This window comes from Plecotus auritus (genome assembly GCF_963455305.1).
Source record: "Plecotus auritus genome assembly, chromosome: 9".
NCBI lineage: Eukaryota > Metazoa > Chordata > Mammalia > Chiroptera > Vespertilionidae > Plecotus > Plecotus auritus.
In genome coordinates this window covers 148,402,540-148,421,764 of record NC_137783.1, presented here as the reverse complement: position 1 = coordinate 148,421,764, position 19,225 = coordinate 148,402,540, and the positions used below count along the sequence as shown (strand labels likewise).

The following is a 19,225-nucleotide window of genomic DNA, read 5'->3' as shown; positions in this document are numbered from 1 at the left end:
TGTCTCAGACTGCACGACTTCCTCACTGTCACGGGCGGGAGTTGGCAGCCCATGTGCTAATTGAGCCGTGTTTGGGGTCCCCCTGGGCTCGAGGGCACTGTCCTCATTCTCTCCCCCTCTCTCCTTTCCCTTCCATTTGCACAGCTCTCTCCTGGCCTCCCCACCGGGCCCGGTGCCCACCGCGCGGCGTCCCTGCCCCCACCCCACTGGCCTGCTGCTGCTGCAGAGACGGGCGCTGGACAGCGCGGCCTCCAGAGTGATAGCTAATTGGGGAGAGAAAGGGCCCGATTGTCTCGCGGGGCCGGAAGAGCGGCGTGGGCGGCTGAAAGAGCCGGAGAAGGTGGCCAGCTTCGCCCAGCAGCTGCCGCCGGAGACGTTTGCAGATTACGTCAGCGCTGGCGAGCAGGGGGCGCGGGCCGAGGGGAGGCTGGGCAGCCACCCGCCCTGGGCCCTGACAATGCGGTCATTGTCGGCCCCGAGAGCCGTTCGCTCTGGATGAATGCTGCACGGGCCTCTTGACCACGGAGGCTGCTCGCCGTCCCCGAGCTGTCCTCTCACATGCCAGGGAGGCCCTGGGCTGCAGTGTGGCCTGCTCGGGGGCTGCGGAGGGGACAGGGCCAGCCCTGCGTGTGGGCGTGGCCTAGGAGACACCCTGCTGTCCTGAGCTCCTGGCCCAGGCCCCTGGCCGCAGGGTGGGCACTTGGTAGAGCCCTGCCTGGAACGCAGGGCCCAGCGGTGGTCTGGGCCACAGCACATCGCTGCTGCCCGTGGGGCCGCCCGCCCTCGGCATGGCCTCCTGGTTTGCGGGGAGCGTGGGCCCCGACCCCCTCATGGTCCTGCTGGTGATTATCTTGCTGGCGCGCTTCATTCTGTGGTCCTGCCTCGGGAGGTACATTGATTACAGACTGGCCCGGCGGCAGCAGCCCCCCAAACCCAAGGAGGACTAGGGCCTCTCCAAACGCCAGGCACGTCCCCTCCGGAGGGCACTGTCCCTGAGATGCCCGACCCTGAGTCTGAGGGTGGTGGGGCCGGGGGTCGTGGAGCAGGGCTGGCAAAGGACCCTGGTGCCCCACCCACGGGGCAGAGTGGACGATGGCCCACCTAGACTGACCAGGGCTGCCCTGATCACGTCCTACACCCCACGCTGGGGGGCAGCGGGGCCTCCACTGCCTGTCTGCCACTGCCTGGGGCCCCTGTCGGAGTGAGTGATCCGGGGGTAGGTCTCGCTTTAAGACTTTCTGTGCTTCCAATTCTTTATAAACGTGTTTGCAGAAGGAGGTGGGGGTGAACCAGAGGGGTTGGGTGGGGGGCACAAGAACAGATGTGACCACACCACAGCCAGCCTGCCACCAAGAGTCACCTCCCTGTCTCAGTCACCTCCTGCCCCCCAGAGGGATGAGTACGTGCAGGCAGCTGCCTCGGTTTCCCCCAGAGCAGACCCCTGGGAAGAGGTTTACTTGGGGCAGGAGAACCTGGCGGTGCGGGGGCTGGCGATGAAGCCGTGAGGCTGGCGGGAAGGGAAGTGGGGGCAGAGGAGGGCCAAGACTGACCTTCAAGGACACACCTCACTGTGTCTGTCTCTCCCACGTCCCACCTGGATGCCCGGTGACCTGCAGGAGAAACTGGCACCTTTGCCACGTTGCTACTGCCCTGGGCTCAGGAAGGAGCTCCCTGGTGGGTGTGTCCTGTGTCCCTGGGACCTTGGACCCCCTCAGTCTAACAAAGGCACTTGTGATGGGGCTCTGGGCCATGCGGTGTCCGCTGTACACCGGGGGCGGGGGAGCTGGAGACAGAGGCCCGACACGTGGTGGTCAGCCGCGTCCAAGAAATGGAGCCCGATGAGAACTCAGGGCGCCTAGGCTTGGGGGCTCCCTGGTGGCGATGCTCCGTGCGTGTTGCCGGGAGGAGCCGACACCACCGGTGACCGCGGGTACAGCTGATTCCGACCTGCGTTCTCGTGGCAATAAACCGCACCGTGAGCACACCAGCTGCCGGGAGTAAGAGTGCGCTCCCTCACGCTGACCCTGAGGGTGAACTGGGGGACCCTGGACTAGCAATTGAGGGGCGGAGGTCAGGCCTGAGGGTGGCCGTGGGGATGTTCCTGACCGCTTCACCTTCCTTCCCTCCCCTTCTCCCGTGAAACCTCAGAAGGGCATCCCGTGAACAGTGCGTCAGCCGGCCCCTCCCCCCGGCCATCTAACCCGCTCCCCCAAATGCAGCCCGTGGTACCCCTTCGTCGGGGCTCATCTGCAGCTATTCCGAGCGCTTTCGAGCAGATACAAACGTCTTCTGCCACTGCTGCTCCTTCCCCATAACTGTAGTGAGTTCCTCCTGCTCGTCTATTGCCCCGGATCTGTTTTTGTGGGTTTTCTATTTATTTCTATAATGAGCATTTTTTTAAAGAAAGAAATAAACCAGTGAGTTAAATATATATTGAAAAAGGGCAGCAAGCGAGACTCCGTGGGGCGAGGGTTGGGGCGGGGCTTGGCGAGCAGTCAGTCATTTCCTTGTGTGTTTAGGGGCCGGGGTAAGTGGGGAGGGGGCGCCTGGAGTGGGGGACAGGGCAAAGGGCAGTGTGGTCCCTCGTTCTGAGCACTAATCTCATCATAAGAACCTCCTCGCCACTAAGGAGGTCACACAGCCTAGGGAGCGGCTCCTTCTGCACCGCCCCCAACTCTGCCCCCTGGCAGGCCCCCCGCTAGCCAGGCCAATCTGTGTGTGTGTGTGTCCATGTGTCTCTGTGTGTGGGGGGGGGGGCAGGGAGAATGAGAGCCATAAAACAGCTCCCTGGGTCCACCCTCATTGCCCCCACATGGGACCTGATGCCACCGTCTGCCCTGCCCCTGCAGGTGTGTGCCTGGCATCCGAGACCAGATGTTTGGAGGGGCAGGTGGGCGAGGATGCCTGCCTCTCCTCCCAGCCAGGCCTCGGCCCAGGGTGTGGGCGGAGCAGCCTGGCCCCTGCCTTCTCCTCCTGCTTGGCCAGAGACCAACACTGCCTCGCGGAGCATCCGAGAGCAGAGCCCGTGGTGGAGACGAGTCACTGGGTCTAAAAAAGAGTGACCTCGGGAAGGAGTGTGCTTCCTTCCTGCGCCAGCTGTGCCGCCGAGGCATCCACAGCAACGTGCTGCCGTGGCAGGGAGGCCGGGGGCCTTCCACGAGGCCGGAGCCTCGGGCCCTGCGGCCCACGGTGGGGGCTCTTCCCCCTCGCTCACCCCAGCCCCGCTGGTATTAGGGCCTGTACAGGCTCCACATGGGTGTGATCGACGGAAGAGATGGTCCCTGCCTCCAACAGCTCCTGGGGCAGTGGGGATAATGGATGGCACGGGAATAATGTCCACGTCTGGTAGACGACCCTAAGGGCCACACCAGAGGGTCAGGGGGCCACAGAGATACACCCAGGGGACGGGGCATTCATTCTGTCTCCGGGTTTGGGAAGGCTGCCTGGAGGAGGTGTTGCCAGAGGTAGGGCTTGGGGACTCGGATAGGCAGGTAGGGGAGGAATGGTGTTCCAGGCAGAAGGAACAGTATGAGCCAGGGCCCGGAGGCGGGATGCCCAGCAGTGCCTCTCAGACCAGGTCTCGCAGGGGGGGAGGGTGTAGTTGCTGGTGTTCTGGGAGCTGAGTTGGGGAAGGGGGAGGGATGCAAAGGGTCACTTAAGCTGTCACGCTGGTCTTGGCAAGACCCGGGCCCTCAACTGTGCTGGCTCCTCCAGAGAATAAACTGTTCTTCCAAGATGGGGGTGTCCTCCCAGTGGGGAGGGGGTCTGGGGCTTCAACCGCATCTCAAAAGCATTCAGCTAGTTCCCCTCGTGGGGCAGCCTCTTCCCCCCAGTTCCCGAGGGGCTTTTTGGAGGAGTCTTCCGTGTAAATAAGCTCGCTCCCCAGCCCCTGGCTTTCTCAGCCGCCGAGGGACCCAGCTTTCTTGGGTTTGCTCATCGCCTTCTATCCACCTTCTCCAGTCTGGTGGCGTCCGGGTTCATCCTCCGCGTCCTCGTGGGCGTGTCTGTGAAGCCCCTGCGGCAGCTTTGGTCAGGAACTGGGAAGAGGCAGCATGGATAACATCGCTCAAGCCGCCGCTCCCCCAGCCCACGTGGCTTTTTCTCATTTAACGCCATTTTTCAGTTTCGTTATCTACTCTTCACCATCAGAGACTTTTCTCCCAAAGAGCATTCCATGAAATGTCGGTAGCTGTGCCAAGAAACCAAGATAAACCAGATTGGGGTGTTTGGGGTTTACGAGGAAAACGGCGGTCAGTGCCAAGGCCTGGGCTCTCAGTCTGGGCACATCCGAAGGCCAGCAAGGCCTGCAGCCCCGGCCGAGCGCTTCCCGGAGCCCCGGCCTCTCCTTCGCCCCTCGCCACTGACCCCCAGGGGTTCTCTGGAACCTCTGTGTCTCCACCTGTTGCCCCCAACCCTCTTGCTGTCCCATGGCCATTATCATCAAGTCCACTCTGAAGTCTCCAGGCTCTCGGCCCAGTATCTCCTGCTGCGGTGGGTCCCCCCACTCCACTTGAATGCGTTTTTAAAACCGAGGTGTAATTTAGATATAGTAAAAGGCATCCTTTTATAGTGTATACCTCCATGTGTGTATATATGTCCCTGCAACCATCAAGTAAGAGATCAAGTTACAGCATTTTCTAGCACCCAGGGCTCCCTTGGGGCGCTCCAGCCACTGACATATCCCTCCCCGCACCGCCGTCCCCCCACTCCTCCCATCATCCTGATTTCTATCTCCACAGATTAGCTTCTCCTGTTTTTAAATCTCATACAAGAGAGACAGTGTATGCTTTTTAATAAACGTCTGGCTTCTTTCTCTCGAGTGGTGTCTGTCAGCGTCATTCCTGCTTGATGCGCACTCCCATTCGTTCCTCCGCGCTGCCAAGCAGAGCCCCACGGGGGGGGGGGGGGGGGGGGGCGGGTGCACCGGTTTATTTATCCACTCGACTGTTGGGACCTCTGGGTCGTTTTCAGGTTTTGATTACTTTGACTAAAACTTTTGAACTTGTGTGCACGTGCCTTTTGATGGCCATAGGCACAGGTTTTTGGGATCCATGCTCAGAAGTGGGGCTGCTGGGTCTTAGGGTACCGATAGTTTCCTTTATCGGAAGTGGCCTCGCCGTCCTGCAGCAGGTGCGCTGGCACCCACGTTCGGCCCACTAGTAGCTGGCGCTTCCAGGCGCCCCACGTCTTCTCCGGAACTTGGTCAGTCCCTCGATCCTCCCATCCTGCTGGGTGTGCGGCGGCATCGTGTGATCAGAGCTGTTCTGGATGTGATCAGTATACACTGAGCACCAATCACATGTGTGGTCTCAGGCCAGGTGTTGGGAACATGTCACCGCCTCCAGGAAGCCTGCCCTGGTCTCAGGCCAGGCTAGGAGAACTCCCAGGGGCTCCCACAGAGCCCCCGTGCCCCAGGCACATCACCTGTTGTTGGGTACCAGGAAGGGCACCCTACCGTCTGCTGGAAGAAGGAAGGAGGGAGGAGAAACGGAGGGAAGAGGGAGAGGGAAAGGGGAAGGGAAGGGGGAAGGAGGGGAGAGGAAGGTGGCTGGCGGCACCGTGTGAGCAGAGCAGCGCCCCCTCCCCCGCCACCTGCGCACAGACACAGGATCCCTGCGAGCCGGCGGCCAGCGCTGCTGTGTGTAAACAGAGCCTGCCCCTCTGGTGTCGCCCCGTCTTCCGACACTGGCCTTCGCCTCCCCACAGAAACCCAAGACCCAGCCTGGGACAAGGGTTGGCAGATGTCTGTGAAAAGGGCCGTCTGCCTTTGCCGATAAGAATTCTCCACACAATGGGACAGAATTCCCACCAGACTCGGGGTCAGCAGGCTCAGACAGGCCTGGGTCACGGCTCCTCTGCCTCTCAGGGCCCTCCCTGCGGGCCAGGGGCTCCCCCTGGGCACCCCTGGCACCAGCTCCCCTCTCATCTAAGCCCATGGCCCTTGCTCGTGCAGGATTTCTCCGATAGGCAGGTCTTTCTCCGAAGGCCCTGAGCTGGAGTGTGGGTACCCGTGACTCAGCCTGCACTGTCTGGCCCTGGATCACGGGGGTCAGGAGGGCTGAGGCCCCAGGGCCTGGTGTGGGACAGGGGACACACAGTGATGGCAAAGGATTAGGGCTCACCTGGCTGGGGGCTCAGAGATGGACAGTCCCCCGTGAAAGTCTCCTCTAATGTCCCCATGGAGAGACAGCCACGTGGAAGCTAAGGCGGTCAACGAGGTGGCCAAGGTCCACAGTGTTGTGTGGAGGGCAACTCCGGGCCTGGGTGTGGGTCCCCCCTGAGCCCATGACCCGCTTCATTGCTGCAAGTGCTTTGAGAGAAGGCAGGCATGCGGACGTGGGTGCCGGAGGAGGGGTGTGGGGACATGGTGGCCAAGGTGCCCCACGGAAAGCCCACACCTGTCACCCCCACTTGTACCTGGAGTCTTTGACATCGATTCTGTGGAACCCCCCCCCACCTCCCTCCTGCAAACGCAGAGGGGGATTGCAAAGGGGGGAATGCCCAGGGGCCCACTCATTGGCCGTCATGCTGAGGTGTCATCAGCATCCTCACCCCCGTTTATAAGTGAGAACCTCGACCTCACGGAAGAAGGGCTTGCCAAGCTGAAGCCTGTGGACCCAGTTGGCCTGGGGCAGGGGTGGGCAAACTTTTTGACTCGAGGGCCACAATGGGTTCTTAAACTGGACCGGAGGGCCGGAACAAAAGCATGGATGGAGTGTTTGTGTGAACTAATATAAATTCAAAGTAAAGGAGCGGAGGGGAGAGCAAGAGAACCCTCCGCTCTTTTGGCTCCGCGGACCGGATAGAACAGCCGAACGGGCCGGATCCGGCCCGCGGGCCGTAGTTTGCCCACGGCTGGCCTGGGGCCAGGTCCCTTCCTTGGGAAGCAGGGGCGGAGGAGGGATCCCAGGGGTTCTGGCTGCCCGGTCCCAGTGCCGAGGTCTCGTCTGTCGTCTGCGCTCCCGCCAGGCCTCCAGTTAGAGTTGGACCGCAGCTCAGGGCCAAGGGCTGGGCTCCTGCACCCCAGGGGGCGGAACTTGGAGTCTTGGCGGGGCTGCTCCTCGCGCGGGGGGAGGGGGAGTAGTCATGGGCGCCCGTTTGCACCCTCCCCCCAGCGGCTGTGAAGATCCAGCCTCAGGCTCTGGAGCAGATTCACGGTGTTCTCCAGAGTCTGAGCTGCCCCTTCGTCCACGGAGGCGATTTTCACAGTTATTTCCCCACACTCCCCACCCCCAACCCCCACCCCACATAAAAGACCACGAACTTCCATGCTCAGAGGCACAAGCACACCCCAGACTGGAGGAAGAGGCAGCTGTGTGCTTCGTGTCCTCGTGGTACCCGCTGGGATGCTAGGTCTCCCAGCGCCGTCTCTGCGCAGGTCAGCTGCTCTCCCAGGATGCGGGTAACACGCTGTTCTCCACGCGGTGGCACGGCCACTCGGCCACTCGATTGTCTGGTCGGCTGGGTGGCTCAGCTCCAGGGGACAGGTCTAGGGGCGGGGGCGGGGGGGGGGCTGATCCCGGGTGGGCTGGCTCTCAGGCAGGACACACTTCTCTTCCCAGGGCCAGTGGGCTCCCGCATGACCTCACAGCACTGGCGGAAGCGCAGGCGCCTTTGAATGTGGCAGCTAACATTCGCTTGTTCAAGGCAGGTCACGTGGCCGAGCCCACCCTCCAGGGTGGAGGGTGCACTGGGAGCGGCAGTCACATGGGAGGAGCTTGGCCACAGGGCGGGGCACTGCGCTGCGGTCCATCAGTGTCCGTCCTTCCTCCCTCCCTCCCTCCCTCCCTCCCCAGAATTTCTCGAGAATTCCTTAGGAGAGGAGTAAGTGAAGGGTGATGGGTCATGGCTTCCCGGGAGCCACCGTCCGTGCAGGCCCAGGGAGGCCAGGTGACAGGATCTCCCAGGCCTCGGCCCTCGCGGCAGGAGCTCCAGGGCCCCTTCAGGAGAGAGAAGGAAGCTTGGACCTGCCTTTCGGAGATGCCGAGACGGCCACGCGGGCGGGCGTTTGTGCCGCAGCGGGCACGCCAGGCACGCTTGCTGAGCCAGACTCGATGTCCTGGTGGCGGGAGAGAACGAGGGCCCGTTCCTTTCCCCTTTCTCCTCTCAGCGGCCACCCCGCCAGCAGGGCAGGCCCTGGGACCCTGGCGACTTTGGGCTGGACTGAGCCGCCTTCTCATCTGCCTAGGCTGACTCCTCACAGCTCCCTGAAATATTGGGGCCTTTCCTCTGCTCTGGCCGCCCTGCCAGGTGCCCCTGCACCTCGCTTCTCCGGCCCAGGGAGCGCGGCTGTCTCCTGCCTCCTGCTGCGCAGTGACCAGGTGTTCGGACAGCCAGCCGGCAGCCTGCACGGTCAGCCTGCGCTCCGCTCGCCGGTGCTGGGCGAAGCTGCCCGGCTGTGCACAGAGCCCTCGTCAGTGCAGAAAGAATCGGCAGCGTGGACACATTTGGGTTTTTTTCCATTTCTTCACGAGACTCCGACATAGACGTAGGCACTGCCGAAGCTCTGGGCCTGTGCTGCTTACACTGTGGAAACTCCACCACACTTCTCAGTCTGTCCGGCAGCTTGGCCGTCACCCTCGCCGTTCCCTTTACCCAGCCGAGGTCGCAAGTTTCACACCTAGTTCGCTGCAGGTACATCGTCTTTAAACCCTTCCCAGCAGGCCCCGCCACCGCTGTGGTGTTCATGAGACCGGCGGGAAGGTCGGGTTTGGCTCAGCAGCCGCCGTCGGCGAGTACGTCACCACACAGACCGCCAGCTGGTCCCCGATCCCACTATCAGCGGGCTCATTACATATTACCGGTGAAGCCGGGGACGCAGCTTGTCATTCCTGATGCCCTGCAACATGTCAATCTTTGTCCGTTCCGTGACTTCATTTCAAATTTCTGCAGGAATCAGCTGGTGAACTCATACGTCGACATATGTCTTCGCTTTTATCTCTCACGCCTGCATCCAGGACCTCCCTAAATGGCCTTTATTGGCAGACGGAGCAGACCGCGTCCCCCTCAAACAGTACACGGTGGTGGCTAAGAAATGAACTAGTTCGACGATGAATTTCAGCTATTTTCCATTTTCCTCGTCCTAATTGAATGAGCAGATGCTTTATCTGCAGCGGCTCCGGACAAAGTGGATTCCCGCTCCAGAACTGCAGCGGCGCCAAATGCATTTTGCTTCTTTAATGCTTCCTGATCGTTTCCAGAGCTGCTTTTGTCATGAGAAGCTCCGTGGGTTGGGGTGACTCTTTCCTCCCGATAACCGGATTTTCCTCCCCGGGACGGGAGCCGCAGGGGCAGCAAGGCCTGTCCTTTCTCTACAAAGTCATTTTCTCCACAAAGCCCTCCCAGCGCCGCAGAACCTCCTTGAACTTTTTGCCCTGGGAGGGCGAGGGCTGCTGGCCATCCATCTGGCAACTATAAAAACGGGCTCGAGGCTTATTTTCGATCACTTATTTTCACTTATTTTCTCAAATTTCCAACCAGGTGCTGGATTCTAACCCCGAACGGTATCACTCTCTGACTGGGTGTTGATCCCAGATGTACCTCCATTAATTATGGATGGGGAAACCCGGGCTGCTCAGGTGGCTCCTGGGCCAGGTTGGACTCTGCCGGGAAACTTGGAGCCTTTTGGGGGAGTAGAAGGTGGAGATGTGGGGGGTTGAGCTGGGATCACTGGAGGGGCGGGGGGGAGGGTGTCATTGCTGGCTGAGTTTTATCCGATATCATTGCTTTATTTTTGTTTCAATTTCTCTCTCCATGAAGAATCGGCTATTTTTATTCTCCCAGGAAGAAAGAGAACCTTGACCTGAGTTTCGTAATGTACAGGGATGATGTAAAGCGGCTTTGATGGTTTTATCACATTTCCGACAATTTGGGGGTGGAGGAAAAGGGGTTTCCTCGTGGAAATGATGGTGTTGGGGGGCGGGCAGCAGCACCCCTGTCCCCGTCTCCCCCAAGCTGGTCTGCGGGGAGTGTGACAAACGAGGCTGGAGGGGTGGCCGGGCTGGAGTCATAGGGGGCTGGGGCTTTATGGCGCAGGCTACGGGAAGCCATGGGAAAGTCTGCACGGTCCCCTGGGCAGCGTTTCAGGCCCCGGCTGGTAAAGGCCATGGGAGGGCCGAGGGGAAGAGGGACTCTGAGACGGGACGGGTGAAGGCTTCCCCGCAGTTCCACGGCCAAGGCGAGGCGTCCGGGGTTGAGCCTGGGTTTTGGCACCAGGTTAGGTGGGAGCTGGAGGTGAGCTGCCACGTTTCTCTCCACACCTGGGCTGACCCCTCAGGTGGGCCGGCCGGGGGTCACTGGGAGGCTTGGGAGGGGGACCTGCAGTCACTTCGGCACCTCCTGGCCTGTGAGCGGCACACACTCGGTTCATCAGTAGGGACCCTAGAATTCAGCCAGCCCGGAGCACGGTGATCGCTCCTGGGGGGCGGGGGAGAGGCTCACCTGGGGTTCTGGCTCCAGGCCCCCACTGCGAGGGCCACACAGTGCAGTCGCACGGTCGGGCGTAGTATTTTATATTTGCAAAAGTGAGGCACTTCTGGTAAGTGGCAGTAGACAAAGCTGCTGCCCCTCGCTCTCTGGCTTGCCCTTGCTTTGAGGGGGGCGAGAGGTGCTGGGGAGGCTGCTGGTATCACCCGAGACCAGGCGAGGGGTGGTGGGCTTGGTGGGATGCGTTCGTGTGTCCGTGGGGCCCCCTCCCTTCCGTAGGGAGTTGGGCTGTGGCTGGCCTCAGCTCAGGCTGGCTCCCAGGGTTCATCTGTGCCCCCGGAGAAGGGGTGGGGTCGCGCCCGGCCGACCTGAGCCCATCTTGTGTGCGGGCAGGAGAGACAAAGGCTAGTCTGTGGGGAATGCGTCCAGTCGCCATGGCGTCTCTCTGTGAGTGGGGGACTCAGTTCTTACCGAGTGTCGTCAACATGAAAGGGGTCTTTTTTCAGGAATGTGCCTGAGAATGCGGGGCTAGGAGTGTACGCAGGCCCTACGGCATCTAGGCATCTTGTCCTTTGTTTGATGGGAGTCGTGACGAAATCACCCAGCAGGATCCCGGGGTTCACAGAGCACAGCCCGCACAGGCAGCCGCAGCACCTCTGTGTGAGCAGAATGCGTTTTATGCATCTGAAGGTGCCAGGTCACCGCTTAGAACGCGAGATGCACCTTGTCCTGAGAGGACTGTGCTCGTGCACGATGGCCTGAGGGCACGGGGACGAGTGTGCACACACCATCCGGCACCCCGGGGCCAGGTGAGCAGGGGCTTCCCACCCCGTGAGCGCTGGAGCTGGGACCGGAACCCAGGCTCTGGCTCCGGGGCCCCCTTCGGCAGGCAGTCCAGTGGGATGCTGTTCCCCTGTTTGTCACCAAGGACGGAAACGCCCCCTCGATGGGAACAGGCACCACTTATTAATCCCCTCCTCTGTGCCTTGGCTTGGGGCCACATTGCAATCTTACCGCCGAGCTGGAAGGCGGGGACAGTTATATCCCCATTTTACAGGAGAGGAAATTGAGGCTCAGGGTGGTTAAGTACTACACTCAAGGCAGCTTGGAGGCAGAGAGCCATGTTTTGATCTCAGACCTGTGGGCCCCTGTGGCTCCAGGTCAACTCTGGGCCATGGAAGTGGACCTCAGCCCACCAGCATCAACGCTGACCTTCCTGAGCAATCCGGGTTCTAAGCCTCTAGCCTTTTCTATGCCCTCGACGTGACGGGGGCAGGGCTGGCTCCATGGACGTGTGCCCTGTGTGGTGGCACAGGGCTGTGCTCTCAGAGGGCCCCACAGTGGCCTAATACTCTGTTGCTGCAGTAAAATTCTCCCTAATTTTGAATGAGGAGCTCACTAATTTTGCATTGAGCCCTGAAAGCGATGTCCGGACCAGGTGGGAGGGAGCCACCCACTGGACCTGACCCTGGCCTCCTGGGCAGCCATTCCCGCCAGCCGGATGATGCTCTCTGGCAGGGTGCCGCCAGCCTTCCCGTGGGGAATATTCCAGAATATTGTCTCCTGACCAGCACCCCCAACCACTTTCCTTGAATCTGTTTGCAAAATGAATGACTAGGATGCAGGAGGAATGAGCTGGTTCTTTATCTCCACGTGGCAAATGCATTAGGATCGGCCCCCTCCGAGGCCCTCGGAGCGGGTGACATAAGCCTGTCTTTGGTGATTTGAACAGTGACCGCCGATAAGGAGTTCGGGCCCATTTTAGCAGTGACAGGGCACCCTTCCCGGCGGCGCCCGAGAATTAGCTGGCCTATCTCTCCATTTATCAACGGAGGATGAGGCAATCGGGCAGGGCTGCGTGATGGCCTCGCTGTCCTCTGGTCCGTGAGGCTGCTTTGCCTGCCTGCCAGCTTGTCCAGGGTCCCTGGGGTCAGGGTGGCTTCCCTTGGGGAGAACCAAGGTCTCCAATCCCGTTGGAGGTGGCCCAGTTCCCTCCCATGATCCAACCTGTGTGGCCGACCACCTGCTGGCCAGTGCTAAGGTTTTTGCCCTGAAATGCGGTGGGAACAAGAAGGAGGCAAGGCGTGGGGAGCAACTCTGGAGTTGTGCCTGGGCCAAGTTCAGTGTGAGGTGCCAGGCAAGATGGTGGGGCTACAACTCAACAGGGGCCCAGTGTCCCCCGCTAGAGTTCTGAACCCTCTGAGAAAGTAGAAGGGGAGGCAGAGGCCCGGGGGAGCTGGCACAGTGGAGGGGGGAGGCAGAGGCCCGGGGGAGCTGGCACAGTGGAGGGGGGAGGCAGAGGCCCGGGGGAGCTGGCACAGTGGAGGGGGGAGGCAGAGGCCTGGGGGAGCTGGCACAGTGGAGGGGGGAGGAAGAGGCCCGGGGGAGCTGGGTAGCGCCAGCTTACAAGGTAGAAGAGGGGCTGGGGCAGAGGAGGCCAAGCCAGCATCTCCAGGCAGAGCTGTAAAAGGTGAGGAGAGATGTCCTTCCTGCGGCCTGCACAAGGGACGCCCCGCTGGCACCTCCATGTTGCCCAGTGACACTGTGTCAGACTTCTGACCAGGGAACCGTCGTGATAAATCTGTGCTGTTTTAAGCCGCCAGGGCAGCGACCGGATGCTAAGGCAGTGCCTGCACTCCGGGAACCCTCTGGCGCAGAGGGAACACTTGTCCACGCAGGGCGGCGAGGGCGAGTGCAGGGAGAGGGCACGGGGTCCGGGACCCGAGTGGTAGCCATTCCAAAGTCACATGGTCCTTGTTGTCAAAGTAACTCCTGCCGAGAAGACTGCCCAGAGACGGCCCCGGAGGGCGGCCCTTCAGGAGGCAGGGTGTCCCTGGAGCACTTAGTTCGGCTCTTTCCAGTGATGGGAGGGACAGAGCTGGGCACAGGCCTGCAGGGAAAAGCAGCACTTAGGAGAAAGTCCCTGGGGGCTAACGGGTGAGGCCATTTCTGCAGGAGGCAGCCCCGTCCCACTGATCTCTACTGTCTCTTCATTTGCCTTCCCAACCCTGTAAGACATGGTTGACGGGCCACACAGGGCCTAGGAGTCCACTATCAGGGCCAGGGGACCTCGCTGGTGGTCACCCCTCAACAGATGGGGTTGTAGGCAGTGTTGCCAGTGGAGAAACAGCACCAAGAGGCTGGGTGGCAGCCGTGGGTGGGCCTGATTCTGAGACCCACAAGGCATTTGGATGACCGGGGTGCATGCAGAATGAGTGAGAAGAGGCTGGAGTGTTGTTGGGGGTCTGGAAGGCCAGGCTGAGAACTTAGACTTTGAATCGCAACACAGAAGAGCTGGTTGTGTAGGTGAAGAAAATGAGAAACAGAGAGGGCAAGTGACTTAGCCCATGTCACACAGCGCTGTGGTGGCAAAGTGGGACAGGAAAGGGCATTCTGGTTCTCCACCCATAGCCTGGGATCCGGAATGCGGTCTTGGAGTGAAGTCCCAGCTGGGAGTGGGGCCTGCAGTGCCCCAGCCCATGTATGGGTGGGGGCGACATTTCCGAGTTGTCTACAATTTGCCTTGAAATCAGGCATACGTCCTTTGCAAACAGGAAGAGGTCTCTTTGGGCCTGACATGAAATAGCTTTGCTGTCACCTTGAATGAAGGAGCTAGACAGGCCTCTGGGGGGTGGCAGATTGAAATAGCGGGTGGGGTCAGCGCAGCCCGCTCAGCCTTTGACAGCACCGCTGATAACCGACCCTCGGCCATAAATACCCAGAATCAATCAGCGTGCCGCCGACAGCGGCCGTGTTCACATATCATAGCAGATGGGAAGAAGGCCGGGACGCGATTTGTCTTCCTTTCAGATGGATTTCCTGTTTTTTTAGGCAGCGGGAGAGGGTCCATCTGGTGATCAGATCGCGGGCCGAGATAGCTGCCTCCGGTTCACCGGCCCCCCACTTGACGTGTCCCTTCAGCCGCCCGGCCGGCCGGCCGGTGTCGCGGTGGCTCCAGCGCCCGGCCTCCACAAATGGGAGCCATCAGGCGGCCCCCTGCTCCGCGGAAGCTTCCGGAGGTGGTGGGGGGCCGCCCTGCCTTTCATCTTCTCTCCACTTCCTTTCCGGGCACCTGGCTTTGCTCACAGTCATTTCATTACTTTTTTTTCCTTCAAAGGCTCTTTCCAACTTGTGCAAATATGTGCAAATGTCCACAAGCCCTTGCACGTGTGTGTGTGCGTGTGTGTGTGTGTGTGTGTGTGTGCGCGCGCGCGCATGTGCCCCACAGCCTTCCTCACCGGCCAGCCTGGACCACTTCGCAGCCACTTGCTGCTTCTGGGCTGTCCTGGGCTCACCAGCTGGGCAGAGGGGCTCAGTGCTGAAGGAAGGCCCCGGGGTCACCTGGTCCCGCTTCAGAGCCAGATCCCTGCTGCCAGCCTGTGACTGGTCTGCGTATGCAATTCCACCGAACCTCCGTTTCTCCTTCTGCATTACAGCGCCTCCTCCTCCGGGCCGTTGTGCAGCCACGGAAAGCACTTAGGCGAGTCCTGCACATGAGCTCTGCAAAGTTCCTTGTTCTGGCCGTCTCATTATATGGCCACTCCAACAGCACCCGGCTCATGTCTGGGAGCGGCGCCATGGAGCTGGAGGGGCTACCCTCTCCTTGATCCTCAGCGGGGATGCTGGACCCCCTTTCCCTGCCTCTTCTACCCACCCCCCAACCCCCGCCCCGGCTGTTCTGTGAGACCCTGAGCCAGGTGGGGACACACGAATTCTCTTCTTTTCCGGGGAACTGCTGGGAGATGCTTCTGCTGGGATCCCATCTCTGACGTGTTCCCTGCCCCCACTTATGAAATCTCCTGTCCCCCAAATTACCTCCAGACAGCAGCGGTAGCAGGCATCTTTCTCCTCCAGCCCCAGGGCCCACCAGCCGGTCAAATGGGGCGTTTAATTGGAAAGAAGCTGGCGGCCTGCCCGGAAATCCTGAAGAAAGGCACCGAGTGGACCTGCTTCAGAGCCTTGTTCCACACCTTCGCCATCGATTTCTGTTTCGGATTCTTGACGGGGTTCTTGGGACCACTTGAGAATTAAAAGCAACAACCCGAAGCCACGCATCGCCTGCCCCGGACCCTGGGGTGGTCGTAAAACCCCACCATGTTGCGTAGATGGGGAAACCGAGGCAGTTGGGAGGGGGAGAGAGGACCCCGTTCAGTGCAGTGCAGGTCTCCAGGTGTTCAAGGACTTCTCCGGGAGGACCACACTGAATGCTTGCCTTTCAGCTTCTCTCCCGAAGCCTGAAGCCACCGCGTCCTTAGGTACATCATCCAGGATCCCTCCCCTAGTTGGGGTCCTGCTGGGTGATTCCTGAGTCTGTGGAATGTGGGCTTAAGCCAGCAAACAATGAAGGACGGGTGGTTCGTGGGGATACTCACTCCTGGAGGCCCTGCAGGTCTACCTGCCACTCAGGTGGGGCATCTCCCTTCAGAGAGAAGCCCAGGTCGCCAGGGCTGGAGTTAGAGCCTGCGGTGCAGAGTCAAGGCCGTGTGTGTGCAAGAGAGACCAGGAAAAGGGAAGGACCTAGGGCCAGAGGGCTGCTGGGCGCAGCTGGCCAGAGGGCCAGGCACCGAGCCCCCACGTGGTCAGCAACTTGGTGGCTGGGGCAGGGGCAGGGGCCGGGGCCGGGACTCCAGCCCGCTCCTAGACACCAGCTCTGGCTTCTTCCTCTGCAGTGCGGGAGTGACCACACCTACTTTGTCAGGTGCTGTGAGGCAAAATGAGGCTTGAGGGCAGAGGGCTGTCCCCACAGCACTCCGAGAAGCTGGTCCCTCAGCCCAGGGGTCTTTTATGAATGGTCAGGGAGAGCCCAGCCCTGCTGTTTGTGAGCTGTCTGACTCTGGGCAAGTTCTAAAGCCTTGTGCCTCACGGTCCTCACCTGTGAAATGGGACAGTACAGACCTACTTCACAAAGCTGGGAGGTGCAAAAGATTAATCCATGGAGAGCACCCAGAACAGTGCCTGGGTGGCACTCAGTGTGGGTTAACTGTCCTGGTGTTATGATGGTGGTGATGATGGTGAGGTGATGATGATGATGACGATGGTGGTGGTGATGATGGTGAGGTGATGATAATGATGAAGATGGTGGTGGTGATGATGGTGAGGTGATGATGATGATGAAGATGGTGGTGGTGATGATGGTGAGGTGATGATGATGATGACGATGGTGGTGGTGATGATGGTGGTGATGATGGTGATGATGACAGTGATAGTGATGTTGTGACGATGATGATGGTGATGATAATGATGATGATGGTGGTAGTGATGATGGTGATGATGGTAGATGGTGATGGTGATGGTGATGATGGTAATGATGAACTAAGCATTTGTTATATGTTAAAATCTGCCCTAGGCACACAGGGGTATCGCAATAAGCAAGACAAACATGGTCTCTACAGCCCTGGGAATCAGCACGAATGGGGGTAAAGCCAGTGAATATGGAAACTGAAAAATATATAAAATTATGTCCCAGAGGGAAGGGCTAGGGAGCCCTGTGACGGGTGTGGCATGCCAGCAGGCCTCTCGGAGAAGGTGATGTTCGGATGCATGAGGAAGGGTGGGTGTTAAGGACAGCCCCTCCCTCTTTCGTCTCTATGCCCCTCTGTCTGTGTTTTGCCCCTTAGCTGGGACCCTGAACCCATGGCACTCTGTGGCTTACTGGATCTGTGGTCTTGGACTAGTGTGTCCTTTCTCTGGGGCTCGGCAGTGCCAACAGCACAGTGTGTGTGGGATGCATCCAGACACACCTCTGGCTTCTTCCATCTCTGGGATCCCAAGTGTCATGGGCCTGTGCTCCTGGCCTTGATCTGCCACAGAGCAATTTGCCATAAATGGTCAGCATGAGGCCCTCCCTAGGTCAGGGCCCTTGGGTTGAGGGGATGGTTTGAACAGTTCCGTTCCCAGGAGTTCTCTGTAGCTCACCTGAGACGGAGCCGGATCCAGGAGCAATATCCCCGGTTGAAACAGTCTGTGAATTTACCATGTATCACTGGCCATGACGTCTTCTGTTTAAACTGTGGCAGCCGGTGAAGGTTATGCACTGAGGCTGGGTGTCTAGGAGGAGGGGACTGGAGTCCTGGCCCCTGCCCCTGCCCCTGCCCAAGGCCCTGCCCCTGCCCCAGGTCCTGCCCCTGGCCCAGTCCCCAGCCTCCAGTCCCTAGCCCCTGCCCTTGCTCCAGCCCCAGCCCCAGCCCCCAGCCCCTGCCTCTGCCCCAGCCCAGCTCCAGCCCCAGGCCCAGGCCCTGCCCCTGTCCCTGCCCCAGCCCCCAGCCTCCAGTCCCCAGCCTCAGCCCCAGGCCCTGCCTCAGGCCCCAGCCCCAGCCCACTGCCCCAGCCCCTGCACCAGCCCCAGCCCCAGCCCCAGCCCCAGCCCCAGTCCCTGCCTCTGCCCCAGCCCAGCTCCAGCCCCAGGCCCAGGCCCTGCCCCTGTCCCTGCCCCAGCCCCCAGCCTCCAGTCCCCAGGCCCCTGCCCCAGCCCCAGCCCCAGCCCCAGTCCCAGTCCCAGCCCCAGCCCCCAGCCTCCAGTCCACACCCCCAGCCCCTGCCCCTGCCCCTACCCTGGCCCCGGTGGAAGGCCCCGCTCAGGGGAAGCAGACATATGGAACCCATTTGGGAAATTCTTTCTGCATAAACCACTTTTTCCAGGTAAGACACATACCAGTATTGACTGTGAAGATGAAATAGCTCTCGCTTAGCTGGCTATGTTTTTATGGATCTTAATTAAACACATGCCCTCACTGGGCTGGGAAAGTGAACCCTCTGTGCACGGCCCCTTCTCCAGAGGTGGTACTGGCCCAGGGGAGGGCCAATTATAACCCCGTCCTCGCCACCCCCCGGACCTCCCAGGCCCTCCAAACGTTTGGAAACGTGTGCTCAACAGAGGGGCTTTGATTCCGCGCCTGGAGCGCGTTAGGCCTGTTTCCAGGCCCGGCGCGAGGTGGTCAGAGTCCCAGGCCGACTCAGGGAGGCTTGGGGGCAGGGCTTTCAGACATCACTGAGCTCCAGAGCTCAGCTCCCCCACCCACCCACACACAGACCCCTGACACGAGCCAGACAAAACCGCGGGCGGGGCGGGGAGGGGTGCCACGTGGCCCCGGGCTCACCCCACGGCAGCCTCAGCCTTGGCCACAGGAAAGGGTCAGGGTGCAGCTGCCGCCTGGACCTTCAGTGAGCGTCCGCGGTGCTGGGTTTGTTAGATTCGTTGTGTCGTTTAAACAGTCACAGCAGCCAAGTGAGGCAGGTGCCACTGCACTTCACACCCGAGGGCACCTGGGCACAGAGGAGCAGAGTGACAGGCCTAGGGCCGCCCAGCCGGGTGGAGGAGTGGGGTCTGAGCCTCGGAAGCCCGGAAGCTTGGCTGCCTCTCGGGACTTGGCCGGGAGCTGCAGACGGGCCCAGGGCTGTGCTCCCAGCTCTGCGGTGCCCTCCCTCTCCCGTCGAGGTCCCTGTCTGTCGCGGGGTCTCATGACGCAGTTCCCTTCCCGTGCCGGCTGTGTGTCTCCCCCCGCCCCCATGCCTCCATGGACCCAGCTGCACCTCTTCCAGCTGGGGAGGGAGGGCCTCTGCACCCAGCTCTGAGGGCTGGGTGACTGTCCCTCAGCACAGCGCTAGCCCGTGAGCTCTGGGAACCCCAAGGTTTCTCGGCAGCGCCTTTGTTTTGAAAAGAAGGCATCTTTGCTTTGTTCTCTTTGATACTTTGGGTTTCTGCTAATAGTTCATTTAAGAGATCCGTTGATCAAAACCAGTTTGCTGACCTCGGGGTCATTCCTGTCGGGTGGGGAGAGGGCCTGGTCTTCCTGGCAGGGCA

General features: G+C 60.6%; 1 protein-coding gene across 1 annotated transcript; it reads left to right on the top strand.

The window, feature by feature from the left end:
- Window positions 1-788: 788 nt before the first annotated feature.
- On the top strand, window positions 789-947 carry SMIM38 (small integral membrane protein 38; the record flags this gene model as incomplete). The annotated part of the gene is made up of 1 exon (XM_080643260.1): window positions 789-947. One exon carries the CDS (start codon window positions 789-791, stop codon window positions 945-947), a length of 159 nt encoding a protein of 52 aa, XP_080499386.1.
- Window positions 948-19,225: the final 18,278 nt, after the last annotated feature.